Genomic DNA, 20,535 nt, shown 5'->3' with positions numbered 1-20,535 from the left:
ATTTAACTGAAATAAAAATGTACTTATATACTAACCAGTACTACAGCCCCTGACTGTATTGTAGATCATGGGAAAAGTCTTCAAGAGCTGTGTGATAAAGGCAGCTGACAGGTGGGGTATAATCATGTGGACTGATCTCAAACTTTGGTCTTAGTTCACAAAATTATTCCAAATAGAAATTGAAACAAAGGTGAATATTGAAGGGCAGAAATTCACCAATGGATAAAGAATTCTCTGAAGCAGAAGTAACCTATCCTAGGCAGGGATAGGCACACACCAAGGATACCCTTGCGGTTGATAGTGCACTTTACATATAACAATTTAATAGTCAATTTAGTATGTGTGCAAAAAGAAAGCATAAAATCAGAAATCCCTAGAAACAATGTTTTAGATGTATTAGATGAACTGAATAATCAGAACTAAATACTGTGATTATTAACAACAAGATAGAAGGCTTTTTGAAATAAGATTTCAAAGCACAAAATGTTGGCACTAGGAACAGTGGCGTACCAAAACTTGAGGGGGCCCCACTGAAAAGTACAGGGAGACCCTCCTGCCCACTGCCCACCACTGACCACTTTGGTCCCACTGTACTTTGCTGAGGAGGACCACCAAAACTCGGGGGCACCCTGCACCAGGAGGGCTGCGAGGGCTAAAATTACGCCTACGTAAGGCACTTTTCAGTCATTATGCACTTTAAATGGTATGTAGAATGTGTTGTGGTTTTATTAACTGAAATAAAAATTTACTTATATATTAACCAGTACACAGCCCCTGACTGTATTGTGGATCATGGGAAAAGTCTTTAAGAGCTGTGTGATAAAGGCAGCTGACAGGTGGGGAATAATCATGTGGACTGATCTCAAACTTTGGTCTTAGTTTACAAAATTATTCCAAATAGAAATTGAAACAAAGGAGAATATTGAAGGGCAGAAATTCACCAATGGATAAAGAATTCTCTGAAGCAGAAGTAACCTATCCTAGGCAGGAATAGGCACACACCATGGATACCCTTGCGGTTGATAGTGCACTTTACATATAACAATTTAATAGTAAATTTAGTATGTGTGCAAAAAGAAAGCAGAAAATCAGAAATCCCTAGAAACAATGTTTTAGATGTATTAGATGAACTGAATAATCAGAACTAAATACTGTGATTATTGACAACAAGACAGAAGGCTTTTTGACAGAGTTGAACCAGACTTTTTTTAAACAAAGAATTATTATGTATTAATGGGTATTGATGAAGGCTGGTTTCTGCCAGAGAGAAGCCTGGGTAAAGAGCATGGATAGTTTCAATCATTTGAAAGGTCTTAATGAATTTGTATGACAAAGTATCTGGTGAACAATTAGAAGTATCAATACAAGGATTTTCCCAATGTCGGACCGAATATGTCTTTGTTTATGCAATATATCAACACATGATTCCTAATCCATAAATTCCTGTTTTCTATTGACACTAGAATCGCCCGTTTAACCTTGTAAGGACAGTTTGATGGTCCTCTAACATGCTTCATATGCCATTGCAAGGCATCATATGACTTTTAATGGTGCAGTGCAGTACTAGCATTTCTTAAGCTCCCAATAAATGCTGGCACCTACATATTAACAACATAACGTATTACTATAGCCTTATAATGTACTTTTAAATTGTGTGTCCAAGTGTAGCATCTATTAATTGAAATTTAAAAATATTAAGTATAAGTGCTCAAGAAAACCTTTGCAGGTGTATCAATTTGAGTATTGGGCTCCTTACTCTGGAATGCCCTCCTCGCACATCGGAGATGAGATTTGAAGGTACCGAAGACCACATCTCAGGATTGGCTGTGGTTAGATAGCACACCATCCACTCAAAATCATCTATTTTCCTACCACAATTTTCCTTCCAGATTGCCCAAAATCCTCTCATCAATGAGTATTGTTGACTAGCCATATGTCTTTGACCAGAAGGCTTCCAACCTGTTGGCTACTGCACTAAAGTTTATGAGTCAATCCATCGACGTCTTACCATCTGCCAGTTGGCCTCTGGAAAAATCAGGCAGGACACAACATGGTTCTTTGTGGCCGTATACAACAACCTGGTCAACTCTTGCACCAGTTGCTCACCCAGGCTTATCTGGAATGGCAGCGTCTACAGTCTATAGAAGACACAGAACCTCACTGTCGGGTCTCAACTCTTGCCCACAAAATGCTTAGCCTATCCAATAGACTATATATCGACATCGACTGGTGGACTCTCAGGATACTGACTCCTAAATATAGCTATCTTCAGAGGTAGTGGATCCTGTTCCACTAATATACCTTTTCCTTTCAAAAGACTACAAATGTATGAGCCAAATAGAACTTACAATACGTAAACTTCGCCTGCCCTGACACATGAACCCCAGTTAACAATGGCTCAGGATGGAGACACTGAAGGAACCTTCAACTGCACCAGTGACTCTATTAGGAGAGAACCATCAAGACTTGCATTCAGAGCCACTGAATCAGAGGGCTGGGCATATCACAGCAAATTGATGCCTTCAATCATTAAGGTCAGGTACTTAGGTCCCATTGAGTAGGACCTCAAAGACCATTTGTAAACAATACGGTAAAAGATTCAATGAGTCCTGAAGTGGTAAAAATTGGCAAGCGCCCTTTAAAAAAGCTAAGTTGTAGGTTTTCTGTGTGTTGAAATAGTGATATACATATTTCAGTGGGACTGGAAAAGAAAGGGAAATCAGATTAAAAAATGCATCTCACCTTGCTTACACTGGAGTCGTTAAAGCTGTACCATCTCTGGTCCTTTATGTTCCTGATGTATGAGCAGTAGTGGCCATAAATGGGGGTTCCTGAATGGGCAACGACTGCAAACAATTCATACTTCCAGTCTGCCTGAAAGATACAATGCACTCAAGAATTTACAGAAACAGCTCCACCACTGGATAGAGAAGTCGTACAGACAAACGCACACTCAGAATACTATACAATAAACACATCCTGGTAGAAAATGAATATGCTACTTACCAGTATGCATCTGTTCTTGGCATGTAGGGCTGCTAACATTCATATCTTGTGCATAGATCGCCGCCTAGTGTTGGGGCCGGATGATTGCACATTGTTGTCCTGGAAGAGTCTTCGAAGTATCACGAGATAGGTGGCTCCTCCCCTGGACTACAGTGCGCATGGGCATCGACTCCATCCCCAGATTGTTTTTAGCCATTGTGGCAGAGATGGAGTGAAACAGTGTACAGGATGTCCATGCTAATGATGAATGCAAGAGAGTGTCTGCAGCCGCTACGGGCACCGGGGAGGAGGGCGGGCGATATGAATGTTAGCAGCCCTACATGCCAAGAACAGATGCATACTGGTAAGTAGCATATTCAGTTCGAGGCATGTGGGCTGCTAAATTCATATCTTGTGCATAGAATACACAGCAGTCCCTCCATTAAGGGCGGTTGCCCGTGCCAGCTGCAGAAGCTTGAAAAAGTGTCTTGAGAACAGCCTGTCCTACAGCTGCTTGCTGTTTGGAATGCACATCTACGCAATAATGCTTGGTAAATGTGTGTGGTGTAGACCATGTGGCTGCTCTACAAATGTCTTCTAAAGGAATGTTCCCCAGGAAAGCCATGGAGGCCCCCAATTTGCGTGTGGAGTGCGCCCTTGGGGGTATTGTTAAAGTGCGTTTAGCCTTTTGATAACAGATTTGAATGCATTTAACAATCCATCTGGCTATTCCTGCTTTGGAAATGGGGTTGCCTTTGTGTTGTGCTGAGAAGGCAACAAAAAGTTGTTGTGTCTTCCTAAAGGGTTGTGTTCTGTCAATGTAGTACATTAGCGCCCTCCGAACGTCTAATGTATGAAGCATTCTTTCTGCTACCGTTTGCGGGTTTTGGAAAAATGCAGGCAGGTCAATAGTTTGGTTGATATGAAACTGTGACACCACCTTTGGAAGGAATTTGGGGTTAGTGCGGAGCACTACCCTGTTAGAGTGTATTTGGATGAATGGCTCTTGGATTGTGAGCGCTTGCAGCTCACTAACACGCCTGAGCGACGTGATAGCAATGAGAAAAGCCACTTTCCACGTTAGAAACTGAAGTTCGCAGGAGTGCAGTGGCTCGAAAGGTGGGCCCATCAGCCTACTGAGGACCACATTGAGGTTCCACACAGGAGCTGGTGGAGTTCTAGGAGGGATGACTCGTTTCAGTCCCTCTAGGAAGGCTTTAATGGCAGGCACCCTGAAAACAGAGAGGTGCTGCCTATTCTGGAGGTAAGCCGCTATGGCGGATAAATGTATCCGAATGGAAGCGTACGCCAGATTGCATTTGTAAAGATGTAACAAATAGCAGATGATGTTAGGAATGGATGCATCTAGCGGGTTGATATTGTTGTCTGTACAGTAAATGACAAACCGCTTCCATTTTGCAGCATAGCAAGCTCTGGTCGTGGGCTTCCTTGCCTCCCGGATGATGTCCATGCATTCAGGAGGCAGGTTGAGGTAGCCAAATTCTAAGACCTCAGGAGCCAGATCGCCAGATTGAGCTGTTGCGGATCTGGATGCTGAATGTCGCCATGGCTCTGCGTCAAGAGGCTGGGTGTGAGATGCAGCCTTTGATGCGGTACCACGGAAAGTTCTAGAAACGTGGTGTACCATGGTTGGCGTGCCCATGTTGGAGCAACTAGGATGAGAGTCATCGAGTGTTGCTTTAGCTTTCTTGCCACCAGCGGAATGAGAGGCGCTGGGGGAAAAGCGTACGCAAATTTGCCTGACCAGTTCATCCATATCGCATTCCCCTGCGATTGCGGATGAGGGAACCTGGCGGCAAAGCTTTGGCATTTTGAGTTTTCCCTTGTGGCAAACAGGTCTATCTGTGGATGACCCCACTGCTGGAAGTACGGGTGGAGCACTGATGGATGAATCTCCCACTCGTGCATTTGATGGCTGAACCTGCTGAGCAGATCCGCCATCTGATTTTCCTTGCCGGGGAGGTGTTCTGCCATGAGGAAAATGTTCCTCTGAATGGCCCACTTCCACATGCTCTGAGCCAGGTGAGACAGCTGTGGTGAGTGAGTACCTCCTTGCTTCTGGATGTAGTACATGGCTGTCATGTTGTCCGTCCGGATCAACACGACTTTGTTGCACAAATGTACCTTGAAGGACTTTAGCGCCATGAAGATTGCCATCAATTCCAGGTAGTTGATGTGCAACTTCTGTTGTTGAGCGGACCACAGTCACTGCACAGTGTAGTGGAGCACATGAGCTCCCCATCCTTGGAGAGAAGCGTCCGTCGTCAGGATAATCTGTGGCACCGGCTCTTGGAACGGTCGTCCCTTGCAAAGGTTGTGTGGATTCCACCAATGCAGAGAGTTGTATGCCCGACCGGTCACCAGCACTAGGTCCGTCAGTTGTCCCCGAGCCTGTGTCCACTGATTTGCCAAGCATTCTTGGAGAGGACGCATGTGCAACCTCGCGTGCGGGACTATGAAAATGCAGGAGGCCATCATGCCTATCAACTGCATGAACACTCTCGCTGGTAGGGAGTGTTGCGGTCTGAACCGTTGGATTAGTGACTGGATGCTGTTGATCCTGGCTGGGTTTGGCTGAGCCATAGCAGTCAGGGTGTTTATTGTCGCGCCTAGATACTGCCATACGTGGGCCGGTTGAAGGTGCGATTTTGGGTAGTTTAGCGAGAATCCCAGACTGTGAAGGAGGTGAATAGTGTGGGACATGTCCGCGGCGCATTGTATGTCCGACTTCGCTTGAACAAGCCAGTCGTCTAGGTAGGGGTAGACATGTATGTTCTGCCGTCTGAGGTGCGCCGCTACTGTCGCCAGACACTTTGTAAACACTCTGGGGGCAGTAGTCACCCCGAAGGGTAGGACTTTGAACTGATAGTGTTTGTTTTGAATGGTGAACCTGAGGTACTTTCTGTGGGATGGGTGGAGTGGGATGTGGAAGTAAGCATCCTTGAGGTCCAAGGTTGCCAGGAAGTCCCCTTGGTTTAGCAGGGGAAGAATTTGTTGCAGTGTCAGCATGTGAAAGTGTTCTGACAGTATATACATGTTGAGGGGGCGTAGATCCAGAATAGGTCTGAGGGATCCGTCCTTTTTTGGGATGAGGAAGTACAGGGAATAGACCCCTGTGCCTTCCTCCTCCATTGGTACGAGCTCTATTGCGCCTTTTTGCAGCATTACCAAGACCTCCTGCTGCAATAAGTGCAAGTGCTCTGCCGACATAGGACGGTGTCTTGGTGGAATGTTGGGAGGAGTGGATGTTAACTCCAAACAATAACCGTATTGGATCAGTTTTCTCACCCACCTGTCTGTGGTGATGGATGTCCAGACTGGCAGGAACTGCTGGAGTCTCCCCCCGACAGGTGTTGGATGGTCGGGGGGCAGTGACAGAGAGTCACTGTTTATTGGCGGCAGAGGAACGGGAGTTGTTGTTCCCTCTGCCTCTGCCCTTGGCACTGTTACCTCTGTAACCCCCTCTACCTTGCTTGGGGTAGGAGGATGGTGCACCACCCTTTGTAAATTGTGATTGTTGACTAACCCTGGGCGAAGAACTACGCTCCGTTCGCGGAGCTTGCGGAGTTTTGGCAACTCCGCGTTCTACGGAGAACGCGAAGCTGTCCATTACTCCGCGATCCGGTGCGTAGCGTAGTTCTCGCGCGCTGAATAACATTATCGCGTGCGCCGGGGGTAAGTTCGCGCGATATTTGACGCGATCACGCACTTTGGAAATAAGGGAACGCAAGCGGGCGGGACAAACCTCTTGAGTAACTTAGCGCGCTAGCTATCTCGAGCATGCAGGCAGCGCCCCGAACACGCGCACCGCGCTCCCGAAGACGAAAAACGGCGCGCGAACGGGTCTAGCAAGCTACTACGCATGTCCGCGGAGCTACGCGAAGGTCGCGGAGTGCAACTGCGTCTTCACGTAGCTCCGCGGAGTGCGGCTCCGCGAACTACGCCCAGGGTTATTGTTGACCCAAGTGTCCTCTGGTAACACCACGCGCTCCTGAGCGACGAAAAGTGTTTCCTCTGAATTGTTGGGACTGAAGTGCCCCCATGGACTTAGCAGTCTCGTTGTCCTTTTTAATCTTTTCAAGTGTGGTGTCTAAATCTGGGCCAAACAGTCTGTCAGGATTGACGGGCTGGTTGAGGATTGTAGTTTGGATGTCAGGCTTAAATCCAGATATACGAAGCCAAGCTTGTCGTCTTAGCATGACGCTAGTGTTAATCCCCCTAGCCGCCGTGTCTGCCACATCAAGCGCACACTTTATTGCAGCGTTTGATATAAGCTTCCCCTCTTGTATGAGCATTTCGGCTGCTTCTTTATACTCATGAGGTAGATGTTGAAGGAGCTGTTCTAGGGTGTCGTAATGCGCCCTATCGTAACGCGCCAATAGTGCCTGTGTGTTCGCTATACGCCATACATTGGCAGCCTGCGCAGCCACCCTCTTGCCGGATGCCTCAAGCACTTTCGACTCCTTGTCAGGGGGAGGAGCGTCACCCGTAGTTTGGGAGTTTGCCCTCTTGCGGGCATTGGCGACCACCAACGAGTCCAGAGGCAACTGTCCTCGAATATATGCAGGATCCCCAGGTGCTGGCCTGTATTTTTTTTCGATACGTGGGTTCACCACTCTTGCCCTGGAAGGTTCGTTAAAGATCTCTGGGGCATGTCTAAGGACACCTTTGAGCATAGGAAGTATTTTAACAGTTCTTTCTGAGACTGAGAAAGTGTTAAACAAAAAGTCTTCCTCCACCAGGTCAGCATGCATGTCTACATCATGATTTGCTGCTGACCGTTCGATTAAAGCATTAAATGCTGCAGAATCCTCAGTTGGAGATGTACGGGCCCCAAAACCTTGTGGATCTTGTACCACGTGCTGTCCACCTTGGTCCCCAGTATCGTCATATGTGTCCTGCTGAACATCAGGGTCATTGTCCACTGGGAAATTGTATTGGTCGTCTTCCTCATCATCCTCTCCCCCTGATTGGTTTGGGGAAGGTGATGGACTCCTTCTTGGTGGTGGTAGAATGGGCTCAATAAGGGCAGGACTGGCCAGTGCTGTCCTCTTTTTCTTCAGTGGAATAACATATGATTCCAGTGGTTGGGAAGTGATCTTTCTTTTGTAAATGGTCAGCTTCCCCGTGTGGGCATCGATATAATGCTCTGATTGGTCATCTGAGGCTTGAAGCGCCGAAGGAGCCGAAGTCTGTGGCACCGATCTAGGTGCAAACGCCTTTGGTGGCACCTTTGGTGGAAGAGTGTAAAGCAGCTTGGCTGATGACTTTTGAGGAGCGTCCACCTCCTTTGGAGCCGACGGCGTGGGAGCCGTCGTCGACAAAGCTTTTTCCCGAATCCGTTTCAGGGAGTCGGTGACCTGCGCGGTGAAGGAGGCGGAGGGTGTGGTAGCCGACGGCCGGTGTCCGGTGGCGTCGGAGTCCCTCGGTGTCGACGGTATGTGCGTCGACGAATCTTCAGCCGCATTGTGGCGCGGGTCCTTTGTAGACTTTGGCGCCGACGCCGGTGCTGCAGAGTCGACATCTTTGTGCCGATGCGTAGTGCCTGTGGCCTTCGGTTCGTGGCTTGTAGTCGACTTTTGTTCGACTGGGCGTTTAGTTGGCTGCGCCGTAGGAGCGTCTGAAGGCGTGTGCACCGACTTCGACGACCGTGCCGGAGCAACAGAGGCCGACTCTTGATGGACGGCCTTCTTGGAGGACGAGTCCTTGTGCACCTTGTGTGGCGCTGCCGTCTCGACAACCTTCTTCGACTTCTGTGTGCCGGAGGAGGACGGAGCCGATGAAGGAGCCGGTTTCGAAATCGTCTGCCGGACGTCGTCTGTTTTTGGTGTTGTCGCGTCCGGTAGTTTCGTTTTCGATTTGGCCTGGACGTCGGCCATTTTGTCTTTTGTCGAAGCCGTGTGTTTCGGTTTCGATTTCGGCTGGACGTCGGCCATCTTAGGAGCCGTAGAGACCGAAGGTTTCGGTTTCGGTTTCGATACGGGTAATGGCGGCTCCGCTTGAGTGTCCGTGGCCGGGCGAGAAGGCGGGGCCGGGGATAGCGGTGCGGGGTCGTGGGTAAGGCCGAGTGGCGATCCCGTGACCTGAGCCTGAACCATATAGACTTCGGGGCATAGCTCTTCCTCCGAGCTATCTTTCGCGGCCCCATAAACTTCTTCGTCGTCCCCTACCTCCTCGACGTATTCAGTGTCCTGGCCGTGCCCTTCGACGTGTTCCTCGGCATCGGACTGGACCTCCGTCGTTGGAGGCGAAATCTGGAGATAATGGCTACTGCCTTCCACCGCGGGGTCGTCGAATATGGCGTCGGGTGCCGGTGCCGCTCGCTGGGCCTCGAGGCGCGCCGCGCGCCGATGCTTGAGCGTCTTCTTTGACCTGAATTGAGAGCAGGCCATACAGTTGTCTTCGTTGTGGTCCGGTGACAGGCATTTGTTACAGACCGGATGCACATCGATGTGTGGATATTTGGATCCACAGATGGGGCAGTATTTAAATGGGCTCCGCTCCATGGTAATGTTGTCGGGTCTTGCTGCGACGAGAGGGCCTCGATGTCTGAAGAGTGACTTGACTCCGTTGAGTTCCGGCTCCGAGAGTCGGACGACGCTCGAGACCGTGCGCAAACAATACCGACGCTGGTAACGAAGGCCTTTTGGCCTTAAGAACAAAGTTTATCGGTTCCGACACGGAGACGTCGAAACCACATCCGAACCCAATGGCGGAAAAAAACAATCTGGGGATGGAGTCGATGCCCATGCGCACTGTAGTCCAGGGGAGGAGCCACCTATCTCGTGATACTTCGAAGACTCTTCCAGGACAACAATGTGCAATCATCCGGACCCAACACTAGGCGGCGATCTATGCACAAGATATGAATTTAGCAGCCCACATGCCTCGAACAGAGTATTAGTGTCTTGAGCCTTAAACATGTAACACAAAAAAATACAAAGAGCTCTGAACTTTGTTAGAGGAATGTTTAATAGAAAGGAAGAGCCAAATTCAGAAGGCCTAACTGGTTAGTCACTAGACCATGACCTTGCACACTGAAGCATGGATCCCTCTCCTCACAACCTCTGACTGATCTAATTCTCTCAAATAGCAGGTCCATAAAAGTAGGTGGTGGAAATGCTGTCATTTACATCAAAGCAATCAAGTCCTATACCTTCACAACCTTTGGATGTCTATTGGTTGTTGGGATCAAGACCCCTGTAACAGATTTAACACTTAACATATACTGTCTCCCTGGAAAGACACTTATTTGTATGAGAGGACTCACACATACATCACTAAATAACTCTTATCTACCCGTCACCATATGTTTCTCTGATAATTTAATCTTCACTGGGGAAAGTCTCAGCCGTGGGTTTTAGTGGTGTGGTATTTAAATGATTTGAATCCTTTATTTTCAGGTGTACTCAACAAGTAATATTTTGTTTGAAACGTCATATCTCAGGTTAGGGGTAGGGTTTCTTTTGTATTTCAGCCATCCTTTTCAACCTTAACTTATGACCTTGCGTTATTCTGCTTAATGAGTCTGGAGAGAGAGTCTGAATGTTTGCTGATGGCACATAGCTCCTATTCAAGCTCTCATGTATGTTCTGTATTTCAGGCAGTAAGCTCGGGCCGGATTGTGGGGGTAGAAACTGGGACAGTGGGAAGCCACAAAGTGGAACAAGGGATCAGGGAGATAGAGGAAGCGAATGACACAGTGCCAGATCTGCAACAGATTGAATGGGCCAGACTGAATAAAAATAGCTGAGAGGCCAAGCCCGACAAGGCAGACAATCCAATGTTCAAGCAACAGAACTGGCCATCCAGTTAGTAACAATTATGAAAAGCCAACCAACCACGTATATCACTGCTCAACCATCCACACTGGGCAGTACAAAGTCCTACAAGACCTTAAGTGATGGGGCTACACTTTGGCCATTGATGAAGGTCACTCCCATTGTGATGCACCCACATGACAATTCAAGCATACAAGAACCCCACAGGGATTTGACTAGCCGATTGCAGGAACCCAGCTGCCACCAAGGAAATCAACCACAAGGAAAACCAACAGCCATCTCACTCATGATCATTCTTCTGGACCAGTACCTGTCTGCAGACACTTACCACAAAACATCCCCCTAGCAAAGGCCACAGTCACAGACAGGCTTGGCACAGAACAGAGTCCAAGTGATGGAGCAAGGATTCAAGAAAACGAAACTTGCTCGAAACAAAACCTTCATTAACTTTTACTAACCATTAAAAGTTGTAGATGAGACAAAACTAATATACACCAAACACTGACATGTGGGAAGAAAGCTTTACACATGCTTAATTAATGTGGAAGGAAGTGCAATGTGACTAAAACCACTTTGCGCATGTGCAATCCAGAATTACTGAGAGATAACGTGACTAACTCGCTTTTGGAGGGAAATCTTTGTGCATGTCCAAGAAGGACTAACATTTGGTCCTGCGGAACCGCATGCCTAGCATCTGTTTGCCTGAACTAAAAAGAAAGCTGCTTACGTTAATGCTTTTGCCCAGAAAAATAATAATAACATAGATAGTGTAGAAGTGGGTGGTGAACAGTGAAAATTATCCATTTGAGAAAATAACATCTATTTATGATTCTTTTAGCAATAGTGTGCATTTGGGCCTGTTTCGCATATGACAGGGAGAGAAAATGGAGTCGAATGACGATGAGATTGCGCGTGCTCAGTAGATTCGGAATATGAGCAAATGACCGGAGAAATTAACTGCTGCCAAATATCAAGGACACAAGATGTGGGAAAGTGAAGACGTGTATGCCTCGCATATGGAGACTGCATTGAAATTGTTATTAAAAGTGGCAACAATATATGAATGTGAAAGGAAGCATGAATGAGCTAAAGAGGAAGGGTCTGCGAAACAATGGTACCTTCATAAAAATGAATATGCCAGCATAGTGTGATGAAAACTCTCCTAGCCCATCATATTCCGTATTTTATTAATAATTGCAACTATTGAGGGTGGGAGATGCAGAAATGAAGACTATAACTAGAGTGACTTTAGAATGTTAGATAGTGGGTTGGTGATGCGATTGCCAAGCCCAGAGAAGCTTGCTTCTGCTGGGTCGAGAGAGGGAAGCTGGGTCGAGCAAGATCAAGAAAAGAGAGGAGAAAGCAGCCTGGGAAGATTCATATCCGAATGACAGCCTGATTGGATTTGAAGATTCTGGAAGAACATCAAGGATGGAGAGAGTGTAGGAGAGGGATGTGCCGTGGTATGTCGGGTTTGTAGAGAAGTCTAGTAAGTATCTGTCCTGTCCTGATCCTGTCCTATAGTCTTTGTCTCCTGAATCTAACTCATGGGACCCCCACCATTCCTTTGGCCAGAGGGGTGGTTTTCAATATTTCAAATAGGTAAATATTATTCTGACATATTTTGCATATTGCTGTGCAAATGTATTTTGCCTCTAAACTCTTTTTGTCTCTTCATTTATCCACTCATTTTGCACTGATTTATTGAATGAGTTTGTGTCATTTGCTGTATCTGCTAAATGATTTATCTCTCCCATGTGAAAATGATGGCGTTTGCACTGTGAATTCAGTTTTTCTATAGCACACATTTGCCATTTGTCAGTTACTTGTGATCCAGCGGATGTGCCAGGGATCAACATTCCACACAATTCAACAAGGCCCATGCATATTTACCCACCTTTTCATCACTTTTCTTGGTACCCGCTGGGGGTCAAGTTTTATACTTCACTTAGATGTCAATTAGTTAATTTCACGTAGTCTTGAAATTTCCGAAACCAAATATATTGCATAACTAATCTTTCACAGATCAACACTCTTTCCTCTGGTCGATGGACCATTAGATGAGTTAGTTGATGGTGATATTAAAAGTTTTCTAACTAACTCATATATCTTAGCGAAATAACCACAGACTCTGGGTAAGATTCATAAGTTTTATCTAAATTTCAGACATGCTCTTTCAATACAAATTATATGTCATAATAAACTACTGATTTCTTCTGTTCTTTTACCTAGCAAGCTTGTTCATATTACACTCTGCTTCCTCATGAACGTACATACATTGTTTCTTAAATCGTAAGGCACTCTGGCACCCTAATATACAGGGCCAGTTTTTTTTATAACACATTTTATTAAATTTTTGTTATTCTTCCATAAGTAACATCCATTACCAAATACACAAATATATTAATTACAGTAAATGTCGCCGTACAGTCTGTAATGAAAAAAGGCTGTTAAGGTTACAATAGTAGTTCAGTGTGTGTCCATCAGCATTACATTTCCTATTGTGTCCATGCTTGAAAGAAAATACTGTTTGGATGCAGCCCGAAGTGGTCCATTGCTTGCTGCATTTCAGCACTGCTGCCGTGTCATAAGAAGGTTAGTGAAATGCATAATTAAACTAACCCATCCCTCCCCCCTTCCCCAATTTTGTCCGGCCCTTCCCACATCTACTTATTTGTCAGAGTGGTCCGCTAGCTGCACACATTTGTACACAAACATTCCAGTATACATACTGTACAGTGTTTGTTCCGCAGGACGTATGAACCATTAACAGTGTAAGCTGAGAAAAAGGTCCTAGACAGTAAGCCTTCCATTAGTCCCGCGCTGCAGGGACTGGTGGCGGTGCCAGGGCCCTGAACGGTTCCAGTATGATATCCCAGTCCAGAAAGATAATCTTTTTTCGCAGTCCCCGGGCTTCCTCCCTATGGATAGCAGCACTTTCCGCGCTGCCCAACCTCACCAACTCCCCGTGCCAACCATAGAGCGATGGAGGTGTAACCGACTTCCACTGCATCGGAATGGAGCGTTTGTCCATAAGTAGTGCTAAATCTATAAAGCGAAGCTGTACCTTCTGTATTTTAGGGCGTTGACTCAGCCCTAATGGGCAGACTGCATGTGTGCCCGGGATAGGGATCCTAACCGTAGATTTGACCATTGTAACCACTTCTGACCAGTAAGATGCGAGCACAGGGTACTGCCAGAGCATGTGTAGTAAGTCAGCATCTTCTAGCTCACATCTGGGGCAGTGATGTTGTGTGGCTGGGAATATGCGCTGCAGCCGGTGCGAGGTGAGATATGACCTATTTAGGACCATATATTGAATAGACTTAAATTTGGCGTTACGTGGGATTTTCTTGGGATATTCTAAGATCATGCACCATTCTTTGTCCGTCAGTTCTTTATCTAGGTCTGTGGACCATCTATTGCGATACAGGGCCAGTTAGAGTTGATTAAAGTTGTTTGTACAAGGGGTATCCTGTGTTTAATTGCACTTCTTGCTGACTGCATAGATATTTCTCCTAAAAAAATTTAAAGAGCTGCAACACCCCTATGGTATGCCCTATATCAAAACTAAATTCTCTAATATTCTGCAGTTCTTTCAATCTCAACATTTTCAAAATATTTACCAGTTTCATGGGATAACACGAGCAAGATTCTAAGTCAGCTGCCAGGACACTTTAAACATTGGTAAAGATAGGATGCCATCAAGAAGCAAAGAAAATATAACGCATAGAGGTTGTCGCAAGATTCGCACAGCGAAACACTGCTATCAGGTTTGTAAATGTAACACAGGGAGTTGATTCCTGTCTGATAGACGGTATAGAACGTACAGGTAAGCACGTAAACAGTTCTTGAGGCTTTTTTGAACTTTTTGAGGGAGATTGCTGGATTTACTCTGTTTGGAGGGAATCCAAACGTTTAGGTGCGCTGTGTGGAATGTTAGATCTCTTCTTTGTTGATGAGTTTCCTCTTAGGTCTCTACTTCCTCCAGAGATGGTCGGCTTGTGGGCCAGGCTTTCAGTGGTGCTCAGATGCAAGGCACAGTATAGGATGTGGCCGGTCATGTGAGCGCTGTGTTTCTCTGGTGGTACTGGCAGTGTCAGATTAAACCCTGCGAAGGCTTCTAGGCAGTCGAAACTTCAGGGGCCCCCTCGCAAATGATCTCCTAATAAGTTTTCAATTTTACCAACCAACAATTTTAATGAACCAATTCTATTAAACAAAACTAAACACGCCTTTAAGGGACCCCGCAACAACGGATCAAATTAATATAGATTTCAATTTGATATTGAAAGAAAATTGCAAACAAGCTTTCTTAATTATTTAAGACAACTTGATTGTAATTTTCTTTCAAGATCAAATTAATATTATTTTGATCCGTTGACGCGGGGCCCATAGGCATGTGGCTGCTTTGCCTGTTTGGTAAATCGGAACTGGGTGGTAACCAATGCAGCAAGATCATATCTGGTTTCATGTGATCAAATGTCTTTGTTCTGGTGAGGAGGGTTTCAGCAGAGTGCAGGCCAAGTTCAGGGGGTGCGTTGTCGAGGACTGACTGTTGTTTGTTCCCTTGTTGGGAATCCCCTACTCTTCTGCAGAGAGCCTGCACCCAGTAATATTTGAAAGCACCAATGCTTGCCAGGTAAACAATTTTGAAAACTTTGACAAGAATAAGTGAGCTAACTCCAAGGTCCCAATTATAACTTGAATGCAGCAGTATACCTTGGTAGGAGGCTGCCCCACAACCCCCCCTCCCTCAATTGTAATGGCCCCGGTGTTCCCGCACCAGGATTTCTTATTTCAGGGAAAAACCATTGTGATAGCTGGATTCATGCTCAAGGCTACAGGCTTGAAATGGTCATCTTGTATCTGGGCCCTACATGGTAGGTGATGCCCAACATGGAGCTTTCAGATAAAATCTTTCAGCAAATCATTACCCTCTAAGTACATGTAGACAACATGCTTATTTGAGGAATTTGTTTGCTTCACTTCCTGTCCAATTTTCAGTAAAGCATTTGGAGACAGTCCATTCCATAACAGGCATTCACTCACAATCAATGAATGTAGCATAAAGACAACATACCTGTTCCCTAGACTCACAGCACACAGCATCTGCTTTCAGGATCTGCCTGAGGTCAAGGTTCAATGGGAAGGAAATCCGGCGGCTGATCTTTTTTACCCAGGAGGACTTGCTGGAGGACAGACGCTTTAAGTGTAGAGTCAAAGTCTGTGGCAGGCTCTTTACTCTCCTACCCTAAATGAGAGTCCTACACAGTCAGCTTAATGGTATATTGAAGGTACTTGATATTACTGTTTGCAGATTATTTTGTAGAAAGTTGTCAAACCTATACATTAAAATCAGTACCTCAAATCATACCTCTAGAACAATTTTCATTTGCATTTCCTTTTTTTTTTTTATATATATTTTTATTGAGATTTTTCCCCCCCATTTTTTTAGGGTAAAGGGCACAGCACAACAAAGAAAAAATTACATATACATACATAACCAAAAAACAAATACAGTGACACCCAGAAGAAAATTGAACAATACATGGCAGATCTCAATATATATTCTACTTTCCTTATTCTAGTTCAAACACTGCTACCTTCTCCTCAACTCGTATTTTATCCATACAGAAAGATGGGGGAGAAGAGGGGAAAAAAAAGGAAAATAAAAAATAAAAGGAAAGGAGAGGGTAGAGAACTAAATAACATTATCATCATTCTCATCCTACCACCTAGTTATTGGCTCCCAAATTTTTAATCCAAGCCTCCTCCCCCTCATTCCCTTTCTAGCATAGATTGCTTTTTCCAAGCTATATATTCTAAGTATCCTGGCTAGCCACTGCTGAAACGTCGGTGGCACTGGGTCGAGCCATACTGTAGCTATACACAGTCTTAATACTGCCATAGCCACAAAGACAAAGTACCCGTCTTCACTCATGGTACCGTCCGCATTCACGCCCAGCATAATTATTGGAGGCGTTAAATTAATTGGTATGACTAGTGCCCTCTGTATAAATGTCTCAATCCCTTTCAGAATCGTACAGAGATGTGGACATGTTGAAAACATATGGATAATATCCGCCTGTAAACTTCCACATCTAGGGCAGTTAATCCCCGATACTCCCCCCCATTGTGCTATCTTAGCTGGGGTATAATATAGCCGATACAATGTTTTGTAATGCTGCGCCTGAAGGGCTGCAGAACACAAAACATTCATGCCCATTTCTAGTGAGGCCTTAAAACAATCCCTTTCTACCTCCAACTTACTTGCCCAGCTATCCGCCCATTTCTCCAAGTCATCCTGCTTAGTTTCAATTAACTCATAGTAAAATCGCTTAATAGTACAGCTTATTCCACCCTGTGCCACCTCCATTACAGCATTTTTTGCAAACCGCATAGGCCCCCCTGTTTTATTAGTCAAAAAGCTTCTTACTTGCAGATACTTAAAGAACTGCCTTGTATCCACCCCATACTTTAACTGAATCTCAGAAAACTGTAAAATACCCTGTGTCCCCATAACATCCCCAATCTTTGTGATTCCTTTTCTAGCCCATTCTTTAAATATCGCGTCTGAAAAAATATCTCGAGGGAATGCTGGATTATCTATCATTCTGGTGTATCTATTGTATCTACCTAAGCCATATTTCTTACTAAAAGCCTTCCAGATACTATGTGCAGCCATAATCGTCTTGAAACACGTCCTCTTAAAGTAACTTGAGTCGAATTGTCTCAACATCACATTTTCCACCTCTCCTCCCATCAGCAGGGGTAAATTGCTAGAGTTCCTAGGTCATCCTCCCCTTCTGCCTCCGCCCCACCTATCAGACCAACCATATACTGGAGAGCAGCTGCCCAATAATAAATTTTCACATCTGATAATGCCCAGCCCCCTCATTCTCTTGGTAATGCCATATACCGCATTGCTCTCCTAGTTTTCCCTTTGGACCATATAAATCTATTGATCAAACCCTCTATATTCTTAAACCAGACATTTTTAAATAACAATGGGATTGCCCTAAATATATACAAGAACTTTGGTAGAACCAACATTTTTATTATATTTGTTCGGCCAAGTAGTGATAAGTGCAGATTATGGAGCCTATCCAGATCTCTTCTTACTTTAGTTATAATAGGGGTGATGTTTATTTCTACTACCCTATCTAGCTCCGCCGTGACTATAATCCCTAAATATGTACCTTCCCGAACCACCCGATGATCCTGACACACCACATTCTTATTCTTAATTATTTGCATTTTGGAGGTGTTTAAGGAGTAACCTGACACTTTGCCAAATCTTTTTGCCTCCAATTCCACCTGTACGATAGCCTCCGTGGGGTTTGATGTTCAAACAGCCACATCATCGGCATATGCAAGTATCTTGCACTCCCCCCTATATGTTCTTAACCGAGGTATGCTCTCATTCATTGCCATCCTTCAAATCAGTGGATCCAGATACATTGCGAAGAGCAGAGGGGAGCATGGGCACCCCTGCCTTGTTCCCCTTTTAACCTGGACTGGCGAAGTTAAGCTTGCATTTACCCTAACGGATGCAACCGGGTCCCTATATAGTGCTCCCCAAACCCTGCCCTAATTAAAACACACCATAGATAATCCCAGGAGACCCAATCGAACGCTTTCTCGGCGTCTAAGAGCATTGCCGCCATCGGGTCCCCTGTGACTTCCATGGTGTCAAATAACGTAATAAGCTTTCGGGTGTGATGAGTAGTACCCCGCCCTGGGATGAAACCATGCTGGTTACCACTAACTAACGCTCCTATAACACTTGCAAATCTTATTGCAAAAGCCTTTGAATAAATCTTTGTGTCGGCATTCATAAGGGTTATGGGCCTATATGAGCCAGGTTCATTAGATGGCTTCCCCTTCTTTAGAATAATGACAATTTCCGCCCCGGCCCAGGAGCTTGGCACAGACTCTCCCAGCTGTGCTTTTCGTACTACATTTATCAAATCCTCGCCCAAGACTCTCCAAAAAACCTTGTAAAACTCCAATGGTATCTGGTCCGGCCCGCTGCCTTCCCAAATGGGAGACTCATCATTGCCGCTTTTATCTCCTCTGAGTCTAGGGGGGTATCCAGCCTCTGCCGTTCTTGTTCTTCCAAGCCCACCACAGGTATATTATTCAGGTAAACTGCTATTTCCCGAGGGTCCTCCACTTGTTGTTCATCATATAGCTCTATATAGAATTGTCTAAACACTTCCCTAATCCCTTGTACATCGGTGATTAAATTCCCTGCCCTATCCTTAATCTCCCTTACTTCTCCTGCCGCGACCTTTTGTCTAGCCCGTACCGCTAGGGTGCGACCCACCGTTTCGCTAACCTCATGACACTTTTCTCTGTTTGCTGTGTAGATTTTAGCCGCTCTGATTGCTAACTCCTCTTCTGTTTCCATTCTTAGCTTAGCTAATCTAATAAGTGCCAACTCCACTGATCTACCTGCCGCTGCGGCGTCACTCCGCTCTCCCTCAGCCAGAATCATCTCCCTTTGCAATGCCAAATTTCTCTGGTGTTCTATCTTCCATTTATTTGCACTACAACTCAAAGTTTCCCCCGTACCCCTGCCTTAAAACTATCCCATACAATCCCTACTGCTGCAGTACCCCTATTAATCTCCAAGAATCCCTCAATCCACTGGGTCATGTGTTGTATATATTTCTCATCCTCCACGAGTCCTCTCTCGAAAGTCCATGCTCTCCTCTCACCATTGGTGGGTGATAAACCCAAGGTTAAAACTAGGTGATTGTGGTCCGATAACAACCGTGGTAACCTCTCTATTTGAGCTGCAGGCAGGGATGCGTTGGTAACCAAAAAGTAATCTAGTCTTACGCTCACGGGGTGCAGAAAAATATGTATATCCCTTTTCTCCTGGCTTAAGTCTACCCCAGACATCTATTAGGGCATTATTCCTTACTAGATTTCCCAATGCTCGAAAGACTCTCCTTTTCCTCCCATGATAGAAAGAATGAACTCCTGACCCCAATCCCAACCCCCCTGCTCCATCAATGTTGAAATCCCCTGCAAGCACTATTCTAGGGGCCCAGGTAGCCAGCTCAACGTCAAGGAACTCAAAAATCTCTGGGTCATCCCCCGTAGATCCATACACTGATCCCAAAGTTATCCATTCTCCCCCAACCAAACATTCTACCAGAGCCCACCTCCCCCATGCATCTTCCATTTTTTTCCTTATCTGGATATCCCTACGTCTTGATAATATGGCCACCCCCCTATTTCTCGAGCCCTGCTTTGAAAAGGCTAGAACTGAAAACCCTAGCTGCTCTAACAAATATATTTCAGTTGTCATAATGTGCGTTTCCTGTAACAGTAAAAAATCCTCCCTCATTTTTTTTAATAAGATGGAGACCTTTTGTGTTTTCTGCCTGTCATTTAGACCACATACATTCCAAGATAGTATCCGGGTAGCCATTAAAAGACATCCGGTGGCTGTCCTAACCACTTCCACCTGCAAATTTAATTCGTAAAAGATTCATTCTGAGGCTGCTTACTGCAAACCACTAATTCCCCCTTTTTTCTTTTTGATTTTGTATGTTGTGCCCCTGTGCTGTGCCCTGTGCCCACCTCTAATCCCCTCCCCCTCCTCTGAAAGCCCTCCCTGGCGTGCCCTCCCCCCCTACTGGCAAATAGGTCCATAAGACCTATGCGTGACAGCTGTGCCCCCCAGGATACTCACCCCCCTCTCCCTCCCACATGTTGTTACTGGCACATC

The 20,535-nt window shown here is 45.5% G+C and overlaps 1 protein-coding gene across 2 annotated transcripts in view; it reads right to left on the bottom strand.

Annotated features, from left to right (window-relative positions):
• USP18 (ubiquitin specific peptidase 18) overlaps positions 1-20,535 on the bottom strand; it is a 204,968-nt gene that overhangs the window by 7,140 nt on the left and 177,293 nt on the right. For both annotated transcript variants that reach the window (XM_078673597.1, XM_078673596.1), the window contains exons 8-9: positions 15,871-16,041; positions 2,743-2,874 (exon numbers count right to left, since the gene is read on the bottom strand). In XM_078673597.1, coding sequence (XP_078529723.1) covers positions 2,743-2,874; positions 15,871-16,041 — 303 coding nt within the window. The remainder of the gene's footprint in view (positions 1-2,742; positions 2,875-15,870; positions 16,042-20,535) is intronic.

Source organism: Lissotriton helveticus, chromosome 1_1 (assembly GCF_964261635.1).
Source record: "Lissotriton helveticus chromosome 1_1, aLisHel1.1, whole genome shotgun sequence".
Lineage (NCBI taxonomy): Eukaryota > Metazoa > Chordata > Amphibia > Caudata > Salamandridae > Lissotriton > Lissotriton helveticus.
The sequence above is the reverse complement of the archived record's forward strand: the minus strand, read 5'-3'. Positions and strand labels throughout refer to the sequence as shown.